The 14742-nt window shown below is 37.3% G+C and overlaps 1 protein-coding gene across 1 annotated transcript in view; it reads left to right on the forward strand.

Moving 5' to 3' along the window:
• Window positions 1–1801: 1801 nt before the first annotated feature.
• LOC108977622 (receptor-type tyrosine-protein phosphatase epsilon-like) overlaps window positions 1802–14742 on the forward strand; it is a gene marked incomplete at its 5' end in the record, with an annotated part of 19598 nt that continues 6657 nt past the window's right edge. Inside the window, 2 exon segments of the mRNA XM_018947391.1 lie at window positions 1802–1872; window positions 1930–2064. Coding sequence (XP_018802936.1) covers window positions 1802–1872; window positions 1930–2064 — 206 coding nt within the window.

Consider the following 14742-nt stretch of genomic DNA (forward strand, 5'->3'; position numbering starts at 1 on the left):
AATTTTAGGTATATGTTGCATAATAATTTTTAAATTTTTAAAACTATAGATTGATTGGRACAATCCTGTTTAAGTATTTACCTTAAACGTCGGCATAAAATTATCTCTAATAATGTTAGTAGCACCAAAAGAAGTCATTTGAAATGCCGAATTTTATTGTTGAATATGAATTTTCATACGAATTTTCAGAAGTCCCAAAAATTAAGGAAGACAATGGTTCGGGTGGAGTTTCTAATGGCGGCAATCTCACTTTACCATTAGCACAACACATTCCGGGCGTTTCGCCTGGAAATTTAGCCGCATCACAATGTGGACATATTGCGTCCATTATTCCAATATATCCGTACATACTGTAATTAATCCGACTGTTTTAATTAAAAGCAGCACGCATAATTTCAGGTACAACAGATCCATTTCGTGCATTACGTTCACGCTGCGATGCATTAGCTTGTGCTCGTTCATCTGGAGTCTGTGATCGCCTTTGTAATGCCGTAGCATTTGCACGACGCGTTCGCCGACCTATATTTCCTCGTGTGGGTCGTGGCATTTCTCTTTCAATTAAAAAAGAATAAATTAAATTTAAAAAAATGCCTACATTAATAGTGGTACACCATATGTTTTTTCAAATAAGGAAACACATACATTCGTGTAATTCACTTCAACAGTTCAAAACTTATTTAACTTTATTTTTTCACAAATTCACACAAACTTCAATAGAAAAAATTAAGAAAAAACTATAATAACTAACTTTTCAAAGCCTACTTTGTTTGTCGATCTGCCTGCTACATACATACCTACATGGTGGGAATAATAAGTATGCTAGTTAAGACGAAAGTTCATAAATTTTGAGAGCGAAAGAGCGTAGCTAAGTAGGTAACAAATCGTTTAGTAWATGATTAAACTATTATTGATGTATGTTAATATGAAAACGTATAATCCGCTGGCTAAGTGGGACGAATCTGACCAAACAAAYGGGTTTTTGGTTTGTTTTTAAAAATAATTTCACCATACCTTGAGCGCTTTTCAGCTTTCCAAGTAGGTACGAGTTAAATAAAAAAAAAATGTAACATACATATGTGTGGTAAAATTTTTGAAATATTTTGGCCGATATCTCGAGACCCTAGTCACGGAGCTGGATCAAAAATACTCTATACTATAGAAATCATCAACAGCTTCCATTTGCTGCCCATATTGTACAAACAATATAGGTCCACGTTTGGCCTATTTTTCGAGACCCTGGTATCCGATTCTTAAAATTTCAAAACACAAACCATCTACTGAATAGTCCAGACAAAGCCTAAAAATTTGGTTTGGATAGGTGAGCCCGTTCTTGAGTTATAAAGTCACAACGAAAAATGGCATTAATTTTTATATATATAGATATATTCGGCATAAAATTTGAAAAACGAAACTCATTATAGGTAGTATATGGGAGTTGAGCTAGTATCGACCCGATTTTAGCCATTAACTATTATTATGCCATTAAAGTACCTCACCACACAATAACCAATCATATGGAGTAAAGTCAACCGGATGTTCGAAAATCCTGGTTATGTTTATATGACGGCTAAAATCATAATTCTTCCGAGCAGCCTATTTTGATCTAATTTTTAATATAATTATTTTGTATCGCATCCATTTCCAGTCTGAAAGGTATTTTATGTTCACAATACTACTGTTTCAACTACAAAAAGTGTGATATACGTATACACAAATTGATTTGTACTTGTAATTCTTGTTTACGGTATTGGAAAACAAGCTTAATTTATATTTGAATTATAATCAGCATGTCTAATTTCAGATGATAAAAATCGAGTTTTATTGGATGTTGATGACGAAGGTTCCGACTATATTAATGCGTCTTTTATTGACGTAAGTAAATGCGTTAATCAGATTTTATGCTAAGGTTTAGAATTTGAATATTTATAGGGTTATAAAATAAAGAAAGAATACATCGCTTCACAGGGTCCCAAACCTGAAACCACTATAGATTTTTGGCGTATGATTTTGCAGTATAATGTTCGTGTAATTGTAATGTTAACTCAATTTCAAGAAGGAGCAAATGTAAGTATATATACTTATGTATACTTTTTTTTCGACGTTTTATAGTATTCAGTTGATATATTTCAATGCCTTAAGATTAAAAATTGTTATTTGTATAACCTTTTCTTAATTTTTTTATAAAAAACAAAAATCGTTGGAAACTTCTATTTCTACATATTCTATTTTGGCGATCTGGCAAAAATGTAGATGGCGCTACTAGAAACAAATCCATATGACTTTTAGTTAGCCCTAACCTTCAAAGGACGCGAATATAAATTTGACATCTCTGTGCAAAGTTGTTGCCGCACGAGATCACTTTTGACCAAAAACAACGACGAGCTGATGATTTGGAACAGTGTATAGTTATTGGACTTGTACGGAGGCGCGGCCATAAATATTTTCCCTTGAGATATCGTTATGAAATTTTCCAGAAAAATCGAGAAAACATTTTGTTTTTAAATTGGCTAAAACGGACGACTATATCCTGTAGCTCCCATAGCATCGTAGTGAGGCTTAAATGTTAATGGTGTGAAAAAATACTTCCAGTGTACTATATTTAACTTATCTTTTCACAAGCAATATAAACAAATGAGGTTCTTTAGCTCTTTTAATCATAAATAAGATACATTTATTTTAATTATAAAAGTAAAATTTTAATGAATTTTAAATTTAATGAAAACATTTATTTTGCCAATATGCGAGACATTTTCCGAGATTCTTACAGCCGGCACTTCTTCATTTCTGTATTGTTGGACTTCACAACTGCCTCTCAGAGCTCTCTATTTTACAGCAAAGCGAGTTCTATCACCTGCGCACCGTGAATTAGAATTTTATATGTATACTGTTGCTGGAAGATAGTACCATGGATATTTTTTATTCTTCTGCATTCGTATCCTTTTCTGTACACCAAAGATCAAAGATGTAGGTACAGTCACTCACATTGGAAGTCGGGCAAACGCAAAACAAAATTTCTACTTATAATAAAATTGTAATGAAAAAAGATATTCAACTCGACCTTCTTTTATTTTATTAAAAAAGTCTTACTGTTAAAAAACAACAATATTATATATTCAAAGAAACATAAAACTTAACGCATGTAATAAAAACTGTGCTAAGGCCATATTTTGGCCTTACATTGAAAGTCGGGCAAGACGTAAAAGACATAAATATTTAAAAATTTACATACAAAAAAATAATTTTTAATATTTTGTGGCTCCACCCTTTTGATTTTCTACTGCTTGCAGTCTTTTCGGCATTGATTCAACCAGATTTTTGCAAACATTCGGACTAAGCTTCTTCCAATCCTCTTGTAAAGCATTCTTCAACTGGTCCTTCGATGTGCACATCCTGTTTTGCATCCTGCGTCCTAATTCGTCCCACAAATGTTCAATTACATTGAGGTCCGGACTTTGTGCAGGAGTTTTGATTACTTTTGGGCAGTTATACAACAACCAACTTCTTACATCAACGCCGACTGTTTTGGGTCGTTGTCCTGATAAAACTGAAAGTTGTTTTCAATACCAAGTAATTGCACGCTCTCTTTCAAATTATTCTTCAAAATCGCCAAATATACATATTTGCTCATTATGTCATCTATAAAATGTAAATTTCCAACTCCTGAAGCTGCTATACACCCTCAGACCATTACTGAGCCACCACCGTGCTTCACTGTTTTCCTTAAATTTTTGGCATCAAGTTCTTGATTTACTTTACGCCACACTTTACCTCTTCCATCCATAGTGCAGTTTTGTTACATGCGTTAAGTTTTATGTTACTTGGAATATATAATTTTGTTGTTTTTTAACAGTAAGACTTTTTTTTTAATAAAATAAAAAAAGATCGAGTTGAATATATTTTTGCATTACAATTTTATTATAAGTAAAAATTTTGTTTTGCGCTTGCCCGACTTTCAATGTGAGTGACTGTATATGCACAGTTACAAAAAGCGCCTTTAGAAAACGATAACATAACTAGTAATTATTTTGTGTTGCCGCACGAGATCACTTTTGACCAAAAACAACGACGAGCTGATAACCAACTAGGCAGCGGCATCTTCCAAATTAAGGGACCGGACATTCCAGATACATGCCTTTAAATAGATGGTCGTAATGCGTTTGCTGCGGTCGTCATCAAAAAAAGAGTTTCTCTTCCGAGGTTGTTGGTAATTTTTTTGTGATATCATAAAAAAAGTGTTCATGGTGTACATGTTTTTATATTCGCTCCGTGTATTCTGATTTTGCAAAAAGTAAATAAACTATAATAATATATTAAAAACAAATAATCAAATAAAAATCAGTGCTCACAAATTAGTTATATTAAATACAATGCACGCAATAAAAAGATTTGCCATTTGACCACAGTCGTGAAAATCTAATCTATTTGCGTGAGCGTAGCTCAAGTGCGCTTGTTTCCAAAATAAGCAATAAAATAGGCACAAACAATTTTTACATTGTGTCCTTGAAAAAAGTTAACAGAGATAAAACAAAAATTCAAACAAACACTGAAAAAAGTTTCATGGATGTCGTAAAATTTGTATCAAATAATAATAATAATTACTACTCGTACCAACTAAAGAGCTCTAAAAGCCTAGTTGTTGTTATAAAATGGATAGAGTCTTCGGTAGACTCCAACGATATAATCAGTAGTAAATATTTTTAACACAAATAAGGTATCACAACCAATGTTTAAAATAAAACGGATGCCAAATTCTAATCAACCAAAGAAAAACGAAATCATACTGTACCTTACGCAGTGTCTGCGCAGTGTGTTGTGATTTATATCCCACATCCAAATGTAAAGAGAATTTAAATAAAAAATGTAGAAATTGTGGAGGAAATCACACTACAAACTATATGTTATATAAAGACTTAAAATCAAAACTGTCTGTCGGAATTCAAGTACCTCGTAACCAAATGTTAAATATTTCTCCTAATGAAAATATTGAAATGAATTGTCCCAAAACCAACAATATGGTAGCGTTGAAACAATGATTTTCAACCTTACCCAATGATGACACAATTTATATCTACAATGCAAAATACAATTTAAGAGATAATCAATGCACATAACTAAATGTTGCAAACTTTTTAAGTAAAAAATTAGCGTATTGAACATTTGTTTATGGAATGCTAACGGGGTTAACCAACATGAATTGGAAATTACAAGATTTCTAGATGAAAATAATATTGATGTAATGCTATTGTCAGAAACTCATCTTGCGAATAAAAACAATTTCTCTGTACCTGGTTTCAGACTCTATGTTACAAAGATGGAAAGGCACATGGTGGAACTGCAGTGTTTGTTAAAAAACGATTAAATCACCACGCATCAGAATCTCATGCTACAGCGTAGGTACAAGCTACATCAATATCAATGAAAAATCGCTGCGGGGACTTAAACCAGACGGCCATATACCTCGATTTAAAATTACAGAAAACCAATCTAAAGCCTTTTTTGCAACACTGGGTCATAGATTTCTAGCAGGTGGAGATTACAATGCAAATCACACGTATTGGGGATCACGACTAATGTATCACACTATTATAAAGGGACACAATAACCTTGACATAATATCTCCTGGTAAGCTGACATATTGGCCTAGTGATCGTAATAAAATACCGGAAAATTTGATTTTGCTGTAATCAAAAAAGTTGTTAAATCGCAAATAACAGTTGATACATATGCTAACCTATCACCTGATCACTCTCCTGTACTAATAAAGATATGTAAACAACCCATATTTGCTGAACCAAAAGTGGGTCTAACATCTGATAAAAGGAGAACTGGATAAAATATAAAAAATTCGTCAGTAGCCACATTAATATTGAGTACAAAATAAGTACAGGAAGAAATATTGACGAATGCATAAAAGAACTCAATAATATAACAACTAATGCAGCTGTCTTAGCAACACCAAACAAAAGCTATGTAAAGGAATTGTGTCCAAATTCAAGCAAACTAAATTCCCTTTGGAAAGCCCAAAAGTCCATGAAGCCACCAATTGACTCCAACATACCTATACAAGACTTGGGTGGAAATTGGGATCGAAGCGACGAGGAAGATGCTAATAATTTTGCAAATCACCTCGAAAAGGTATTTCAACCTAATTGCCCAAAGAACAACTTTAAGCTGTCCAGCGTACCCAACAGAACTAACGAGTCACCCGAGTCTTTTAAGACTTTACCTTCTGAAATTATTATAATAATAAAAGAACTTAACCCAAAAAAGTCACCGGGGCATAAACCCAAAATATTGCTATAGAGGTGCTCTTTCTGCTCTTCAATGTAAATCTGAGTCTTGGATAATATCCAATTTCACGGAAAAAGTCGCAAGTTATCTTGATAGATAAGCCTGGGAAAGACTTAACACAGCCGTCTTCATTAATAAGGGCTTGTGTATCACAGGGCAGTGTTTTACTCCCAACTCTATACATAATATATATAGCGGATCTTCAAACCGCTAAAAACATATTGATCTCAACTTTTGCAAATGACATAGATTTAGTGAGCCGTAACAAATGCCACATTATATCATCAAAAATATTAGTGGAGAACTTGAGTTCTGTCAAAGAATGGCTAGCCAACTAGCGTATAAATGTGAATGAACAAAAGTGAAAACATGTTATATTTTCGCTTACACCAAAAATGAGCCCGACAGTAAAACTGAACAATATTTTAATACCCCAAGAGAATGAAGTAACGTATCTTGGTATTCACGTACATAAATAGAAGGCTTAAGTGGAGAAAAATAAAAGAAGAAAATTAAGTAAAAACTCCAAACTTAGCTAGACCACAAAGCGCTTTTATATAATGCGGTCATAAAACCGATTTGGATGTATTGCACTTTATTGTGAGATACGACCTGTGCAACTAATACTGACATAATATTTATACAATGGTTCCATTCAAATTTGGTACATACGTAATGAAAGTATCCATAAATATCTTGGTATTCCTATGGCAAAGAAAGAAATAGAGGGCAGTAAAATTAAATATATATCTGAACTCCGAGATCACCCAAACCCTTTGGATAAACCGATTAAACACGCCTTAAAAGAAAAGATATGCCTGCGTACTAAAGAACAACGTATCACCAAAACAGCTCAGTTACTTGCTTAGGTTTTTCTAGTTTTTAAATAGATTTAAGATTTTATAACTTATTGTTAGGATTTTGAAAGAAAAAGCAGATTCAACCAATAAAAAAATATTGCGAAAATAATTCTTTGGGGAGCGTTTTTTACGTGGCGTGTCGCAAACCAATCGCAGAACCCTGAGATCGTTCGCCTTCAAGCTACTCAGAGAATACTTGGTCTCACTAAGACCAAAAGTCGTGACCTGCTTGAGCCACATGTAAAACAATGAATGGTAATCATCACACACATGTCTACATCGTCCAGTCCACTGTTATCATTATTCCGTTAATTTGACGATACTCGATTTATTTGATTTTTCAATTGGAGGACGTTGGCTAGTTAATAATACTACGTAGCATTTTATTTTTCACTTAAGCGCGCAGCCATTTCTAGAATACGCTTTCCTCTCGAGTCCGTGTTTGGCATAACCCACTCTACGGCTTTGGAATTTATTTCTCCGGCGATAATTAGTTGACCTCCTATAGACCTGGCTGTGTCCTCAATATTGTCGAGCTTTTCTTGGAATTCCTGCATGTTATCGCTTGGTGTCAGGTAACAGCTAATTACTATAAAAATGTCGCATTTGGCCCAGACGAAACCATTGGCGTTCCCTTTGTCTACAGTGATTTCGTTGCTCCCTGGTGGTAACCATATAGCGGCGGTTGAGCTGTTATCTTCTAGCCATGTACCTCTCTCTTTCTTTTTGTATTGCTTGCTTATGATCATTATCTCGTAGTCGTTCTCCATCACCATTTTCGAGAGTAGTGCGTCAGCGGCCTTGCATCTATGCATGTTGGCTTAAAGAATCTTCATCTGTTTCTGTAGTTCTTATATACCGTACATTTTTTTTGTTTTGAGCTCCTTCTTTAGTGGCAGCTGGGGTGCTCTTCCCTTCTCCTTGTTTTTCCGCTGCTGCTTATGTGGCCGGAGTCTCCGTTGAGGCTGTCTTTTCTCCATTTTTGTCTGGCTGTTTTGGAGTGGCGATGAGTACGGGGGATCTGAGGACCCTAGTGCTTCTACGGAAGACTGTCGCGTATTCCTCTTCTTGACCATCCTTGTTCTGTTTTTCTATCTGTTGGGTTTTTTGTTGTTGTTGAGGTAAGTTCATTTTGTTCTAGTGGGTCTCCGCTTCAAGCCGCTATCTCCGCACGTTATAACAGTCGCCCTTAATGCACCCCGTGGTGCAAGCAGAGAGGCCACGCGAGGATTGACACAAGTCCTCATGGGAGCTTATGTTCAGAACCAGGTTCGGGCACGACGTGTATTGAACGTACTTGAAGACTTGCCATGGTTTTAAGGAGACGGAGGTGAGAGCAATAATAGCCTGCCTGCGATTTCGGTAAGATGTCACTCCTATCTACTGACAGAATACTGCCCTCCTCAGCCCTTTGTCAATCTGATCCGTATCGGTTTTCCAGTACACCATATTCAGAATTTTACTGGTCTCAATTCTGGTGGGTTCTTCCCCAAGGTTTTTTGTCGTCTTCTGTTCCCTCGTCGCTTTGTTGCCTCCCCCTCTTGGGTAGGTTCTCCCTCGGTGCAACCCCGGTAAGGGTTGTGGACGCTTATTTTAAGGCGGCATCTTCTCGCCTCTTCTCGGGAGGTTCATTGGGAGCGTGAAGCGTTTTGAGCCAAGTCCTCCTCGGGGGCTGCGTATTACTATTCGCAGCTAACCTACCGCCAGCTGTGACCCCGGTAGTAGCCTGAGCTCAGCATTACCATGTAACAAAAGTTAATGAGTGTCCTTTTGATAGTTGACGTCTACTGTGGTGAAATCCAATGTGTCCCCAGGTGTCGTGTTTTGGTGGTGATTTGGTGGGCAGCATTAGAGTGTTCCATTAGTTTTTCCGGGTAGAGTGGGTGGATGCTTAACTCATTTAAACAATATCATACGACAAAGTTTATCACCTAATGCAGTTCCAATTGTAATCGTGAAGATGGCGAATGGAGTTGACAGAACATGTGCCGATACCCAAGCATTAAACGCAGTTAATGTGAGGACAAGTTATTAGCCAAGATTGTATAGTTCTAGGTCAAGAGAAAACGGAATGCATTGACTCTTTAGAAAGTGAAAGGGCAAACTTTTAAATGAACAGACGAAAATGCTATGACTTTCGAGATATTAAAACGAGCGCTTTCTAATCAACCACTACTAGTTTTATTCAATCAAACAAAACGTCACGAAATGCATACCGATGCCATTTCTGTAGGGTTATCGAGTGATGCTTCCATTCGAAGGTGACAATAGGAAGCCGGTACACTACACAGCAGACGATGCAACGCAGCCGAAGCAAACTATCCATCACATTAACTAGAAGTTATGGCCATTGTTGAGACGCTTGAACGAGTACGAGTATATACATTAGATGATCCATTAAACGTACAAACGGACTATAATGCAGAGTCAGCAACCAAATCTACTCAACTATGACTGATACGTTTTCGAAGATCTACCTGATTCAACACATACGCAAATATTATGTGGATCTCAATTACTACAGAGAACACTGTATCGAAAATATTGGTCAATATGTGAGATATGTTATGGAAATTCTGAGCAAATCCTTTTCTTATGACAATATGCCCGTATGTTAAAAATGAGTTGAATCGCTGAATGAGGATAACCAAAAAATAAAAAGACTGTGGAACTTCCGGATTACTTTATACTATATACATTGCGTCAAAACGCAAAATATTTAATTATTCATCAAAATTTATTTTGTCGACAATTTCAAGTTGGTAAACACGAAAAAATCTTTAAAGGCACCACTCGTTGGCTTGTGTTTTTGATAAAACTGAGTCACCGTAAGCCTTTTCCAACATTCGTAACTTAGTAAAATACATTATCCCAGGAACTTAATTATAATTTTCGGATGTTTGTCACTTTGTATAACGTAATGTAACTTATCTTAGTGAAAACGAGAGATCGTGGTTTACTAAAAACCGTTTAGTTCTGCTGTCGAATTATTTTCTCCAGAAGTTGGTTGAAGAGTTACACTCACAGGAGTAGCAGTATCTGAAACCCTGTTTTGTATCGAATGGCTCGGAGAGATCCCTCCCGATCCTGATGGAGCTTTTGGAGTTGCTCAACGTCAGTTTACGCAGCCATACTCGTTTTGCGGGGATACCAATTTCAGACATCGCGGCTTAAAGGCAGCTGCTTTTCGTGCTGTAGAAAGCAGCTTTGAAATCGACAAAGAGGTGGTGTGTGTCGATTCTCCTTTCACGGGTCTTTTCCGAGATTTTTCGCATGATGAATATCTGGACGGTTGTTCATTTGCCAGGTCTAAAGCCACACTGATAAGGTCCAATCAGTTTGTTGACGGTGAGCTTTAATATTTCCCACAATACGCTCGATAGAACCTTGACTAAACTTATCCCACTATAGTTGGCGCAGATTGTGAGGTCTCCCTTTTTGTGGATTGCGCAGAACACATTTAAATTCCGTTCGTTGAGCATGTCGACCATATTTTGCAAAGAAGCTGATGTATACTCCGTATAAGTTCTTCGCTGTCGTGTTTGAATCCAAACTGGTAATTGCCATTTGAACTTCCTCATGGTCGGGCAATAAACCGGGTGCTCCATCATCTTGGTTTGGAAAATCGGGTTTACCACCTCAAAAAATAACTGCTATCAGCGCGCTGGAGAAGTATTCATTCCATTATTTCAGTACACTCTGGACATTAGTCACTTGATCACCTCTGGGCGTTCTACAAGGATATGCTCCGGTCTTTAAAACTTCTCTTAGTCGTCTCTTCGTAAAATTTTCGAGTATTCTCCCTGTCGGCTAGCTTGTCAAGCTCTTCATATGCACGTATTTCGGCCTCTCTCTTTTTCTGTCTGCAAATTCGTCTCGCTTGGAAAATGATGTCATGCGCAGAAGTTCACGCAAGTGACGAAGGTTTTCTGATCGCCATGCATTTGGAAGTGCCCAGAAACGATTCTTCTACACATGGCTCTACCAGTTCCCGACTTCCAGTTTTTGACCAAGGATTCTCTGGCCAGACTAAGAACATCCGTTTGAAGGCAAGCTACAGTGAGAAGGCGAAATATTCCCTACATAGGGTTGTGCGCTGGGTTTGGGACCCGCCACGTAAAAAACACCCCCAATGAAAGGAAGCAATCAGCCTCGGATGAGAGACCCCCCTTTTGATGACGACCATGGCAAACGGAATAAGGACTACGATTTGAGGGCATGCACCTGGAATGTCCGGTCCCTTAATTGGGAAGGTGCCGCTGCCCAGCTGGTTGATGTCCTCGTAAAAGTGAAGGCTGACATCAACGCCATCCAAGAAATGCAATGGAAGCGATAAGGACTGAGGCGAGTAGGTCCTTGTGGCATTTACTACAGTGACCATATAAAGGGGCGCAAGTTTCGTATTATGGAAGAGAGATTCCGTCGCCGAGTACTATCATTCACCCCGGTGGATGAATGTCTAGGAACAATCGGTATAAGGAAAGTGTGGGACGACATTTCAAGCTTCTTATGTACAACTGCAACCGAAACCATTGGAAAATGCAAAAGAACAACTGGTACGACGAGGAGGGCCGTGTCCATGACCATAGAGAACCTTACTTCTCAATTACCTACTTCGTTCGAAGTAGCTGCTGTTAGGTAGCAGGTTGATAGTTTTGGTGCTGCCAATACTGGTTCCAAGATAGACGAAATTATTCAAAGTAATGACTGTCAACAGTGACGTGAGAGCTAGGCCGCAAGTGCGAGGACCGTTTGTTTGATGCTTCGTTAAAGAACCCCTGCACGGTGCACAAATTGTAGATATTTCCTCTTGATGCACCGACACAACAACAAACACACGCAGAAAATTATTTGCAATGGCTGCAAAATATGTCAGACCAAAACCCATTTTTATTCTCGTGCAATGACACGTAAAAAAATAATTGCAACCCTGTGCTAGCTGTCATTTTACTTTTATAAACAATTTTACGTTAAATAGTTGAGGAAAGTAAATTTTAAATAGATTTTATAATTTCTATTTAAATTATAAAAATTTGTGCGCCAATTCACAATAGCCCTGCACAATAGTCATTAACAATAAACTGACCGACTCAGCCGTTTATATATCACTAGATTCTGCAATGGGTGCTCTCGTGCCCTTGTATATTTCTTTATTGGATTTTTGCTATCTGTAGTCTTGCAATATCAAAGTGGTGTCTCTCATCCGAGGCTGTTGTTGCGTTGTCATTAGAGTGTTTTTTTAAGTGGCGGGTCCCAAACCCAGCGCACAACCCTATGCAGGGAATGTTTCGCCTTCTCACTTTAGCTCGCCTTCAAACGGATGTCCTTAGGCTACCCAGAAGATACTTGGTCAAGGACCGGAAGTCGTGAGCTGCTTGAGTCGTATGTAAAAGAATCGTTTCTGGCCACTCCCAAGTGAATGGCGATCAGAAAACTTTCTTCACTTGCGTGAACTTCTACACATGACTCCATCCATCCTATATTCTATTAGGTTGTCAAAAAAAGTCTTGCGGTGTTTTCGCTAGTTGGCGCTGAGAGCGAGTTAATATCGTTTCCATTATTCCGTTATTTGTACGCCGAAATGCGTGTCTTTATTGATATTCTTAAGAACTGAAATGCGGCTGCTGTTATCTGCTTGAAACTTCTTTGTTGTAATTCAATATCCGTTATCTTGCTTTCACTTGTTTGTTATACAAGTAGAAGAGATGCGGAGGTGGTTATCGCAGTGGATTATTCCATTGCCGGATGTTTGTCGTTTATATGTTGAGAATGCATTTCTAGATAATGTATGTTTGGTTGGTATTGTAATAATAGTCCATTTCTATTGTTCGACTGATAGTGCATGTCAATCATCGGTTTACATAGTTCGCTCGGGGCGTATATTAAAAGATAACATGTATGTGAATGTGTGTGTGTGACCCGGAGCGAGGCTATGTCGTTAACTAGCGCGTAGTTCTAGTTTTATTCGTCGCATCGGGTCATCATGCTATACCTTTTTGGAAAGCTCATTTCACGCGCTTACACGTGTTTGATTCATTGTCGTTTCTTTTGAGTCGTTCGTGAGTTATAGCCTCGCAAACATGGAGCAAAATAAAAAGAAAATCCGGCATATTTTACAGTACTGCTACGATAAAGGCAAAAATGCATCTCAAGCTGCCAATAAAATTTGTGCAGTTTATGAACCGGATACAGTTTCCATTTCCACCGTACAACGATGGCTTCAACGTTTTCGTTCTGGTGTAGAGGTTGTCGAAGATGCGCCACGCTCCGGACGGCCTGTCGTCGAAAATTGCGATAAAATCGCTGAATTGGTCGAAAGAAACCGGCATAGTAGCAACCGTCGCATCGGTCAAGAACTGGGCATGAGTCGTCAAAAAAAAGTTTATGAACAATTGAAAATTCAGTAAAACTAGAACTACGCGCTCTCAGCGCCAACTTGCGAAAATACCGCAAGACTTTTTTGACAACCTAATATTTAGTAAACTGTGCCCAAAAAATAAGGTATTTATTTCAAAAATTCTTTATTTATTCTGCCAAATCGCTTTATCCCCTTCAAAGTAATCTCCACTAGATGTAGTACATTATGCCAACGGATTTTCCAATCTTCGAAACACTGGTTGTAGTCAGTTTCCGGGATGGCCTTCAGTTCCATCTTCGCTGCGGCTTGAATCTCCTCTATCATATAAAAACAGTGTCCCCGGAGCGGTCTTTTGAGTTTGATGAACAGCCAGAAGTCGCACGGCACCAGATCAGGTTAATACGGTGGTTGCGGAACGATATGGGTTGAGTTTTTGGTGAAATGATCATTTGATGCAAATTCTTTGCTCAACAAATTTCGACATCGCAAGAAACGAAAAACTCACTTTCAGCAGCTCACAAAACGACACTAATGAATACTTTCACATGAAATTTGGCATAAATGTGAGTGACAGTACTACCAACCTAAAAAAAGAAATAATTCTTCAAATCCTTCGACGCGCGCAGTTTAAATTCAAATGTCACCTTATTTTTTGGGCGCAGGTATATGTATGTATAGTACGGTTTTTCTAGTTAAAACTTAGCGATAATCAATACCGAAACTGGTTTAATTTTTACGGCTGTATCGCATCTTAATCAAATACATATATTCTATATAATCACATGTTCACATACATGTATGTACTCGTATATATCCTTAAATAAATACATATATACTTACTTTGGTCCAATTCCAAGAAATCAAAAATTCAAATATATATGACAAATTTCGGGCAGTACCCCTTATGCTTAATAAAGTAATAATCTGGACTGCATACGAAAATTGAGAAAGAAATATTTGAAAACATAAACTAAAAAAATAAAAACAGAAACAAAACAACAAACATACATACATATGCGCATATCTATATCACCGATTTTAATACATATACCATATATCATATTTACATATTGCGAAACATATTTAAAAGTGCATATTTACATATAATATAAACGGGTGCACCTTTTTTAATTCCTTTTTCGCGCTCTCTCACCAGAGCTAACATAAACAAGTAAGGAAGGGCTAAGTTCGGGTGTCACCGAACATTTTATACTCTCGCATGATAAAGTGATA

Source organism: Bactrocera latifrons, unplaced genomic scaffold (assembly GCF_001853355.1).
Source record: "Bactrocera latifrons isolate USDA-ARS-PBARC rearing strain unplaced genomic scaffold, ASM185335v1 scaffold_929, whole genome shotgun sequence".
Classification (NCBI taxonomy): domain Eukaryota; kingdom Metazoa; phylum Arthropoda; class Insecta; order Diptera; family Tephritidae; genus Bactrocera; species Bactrocera latifrons.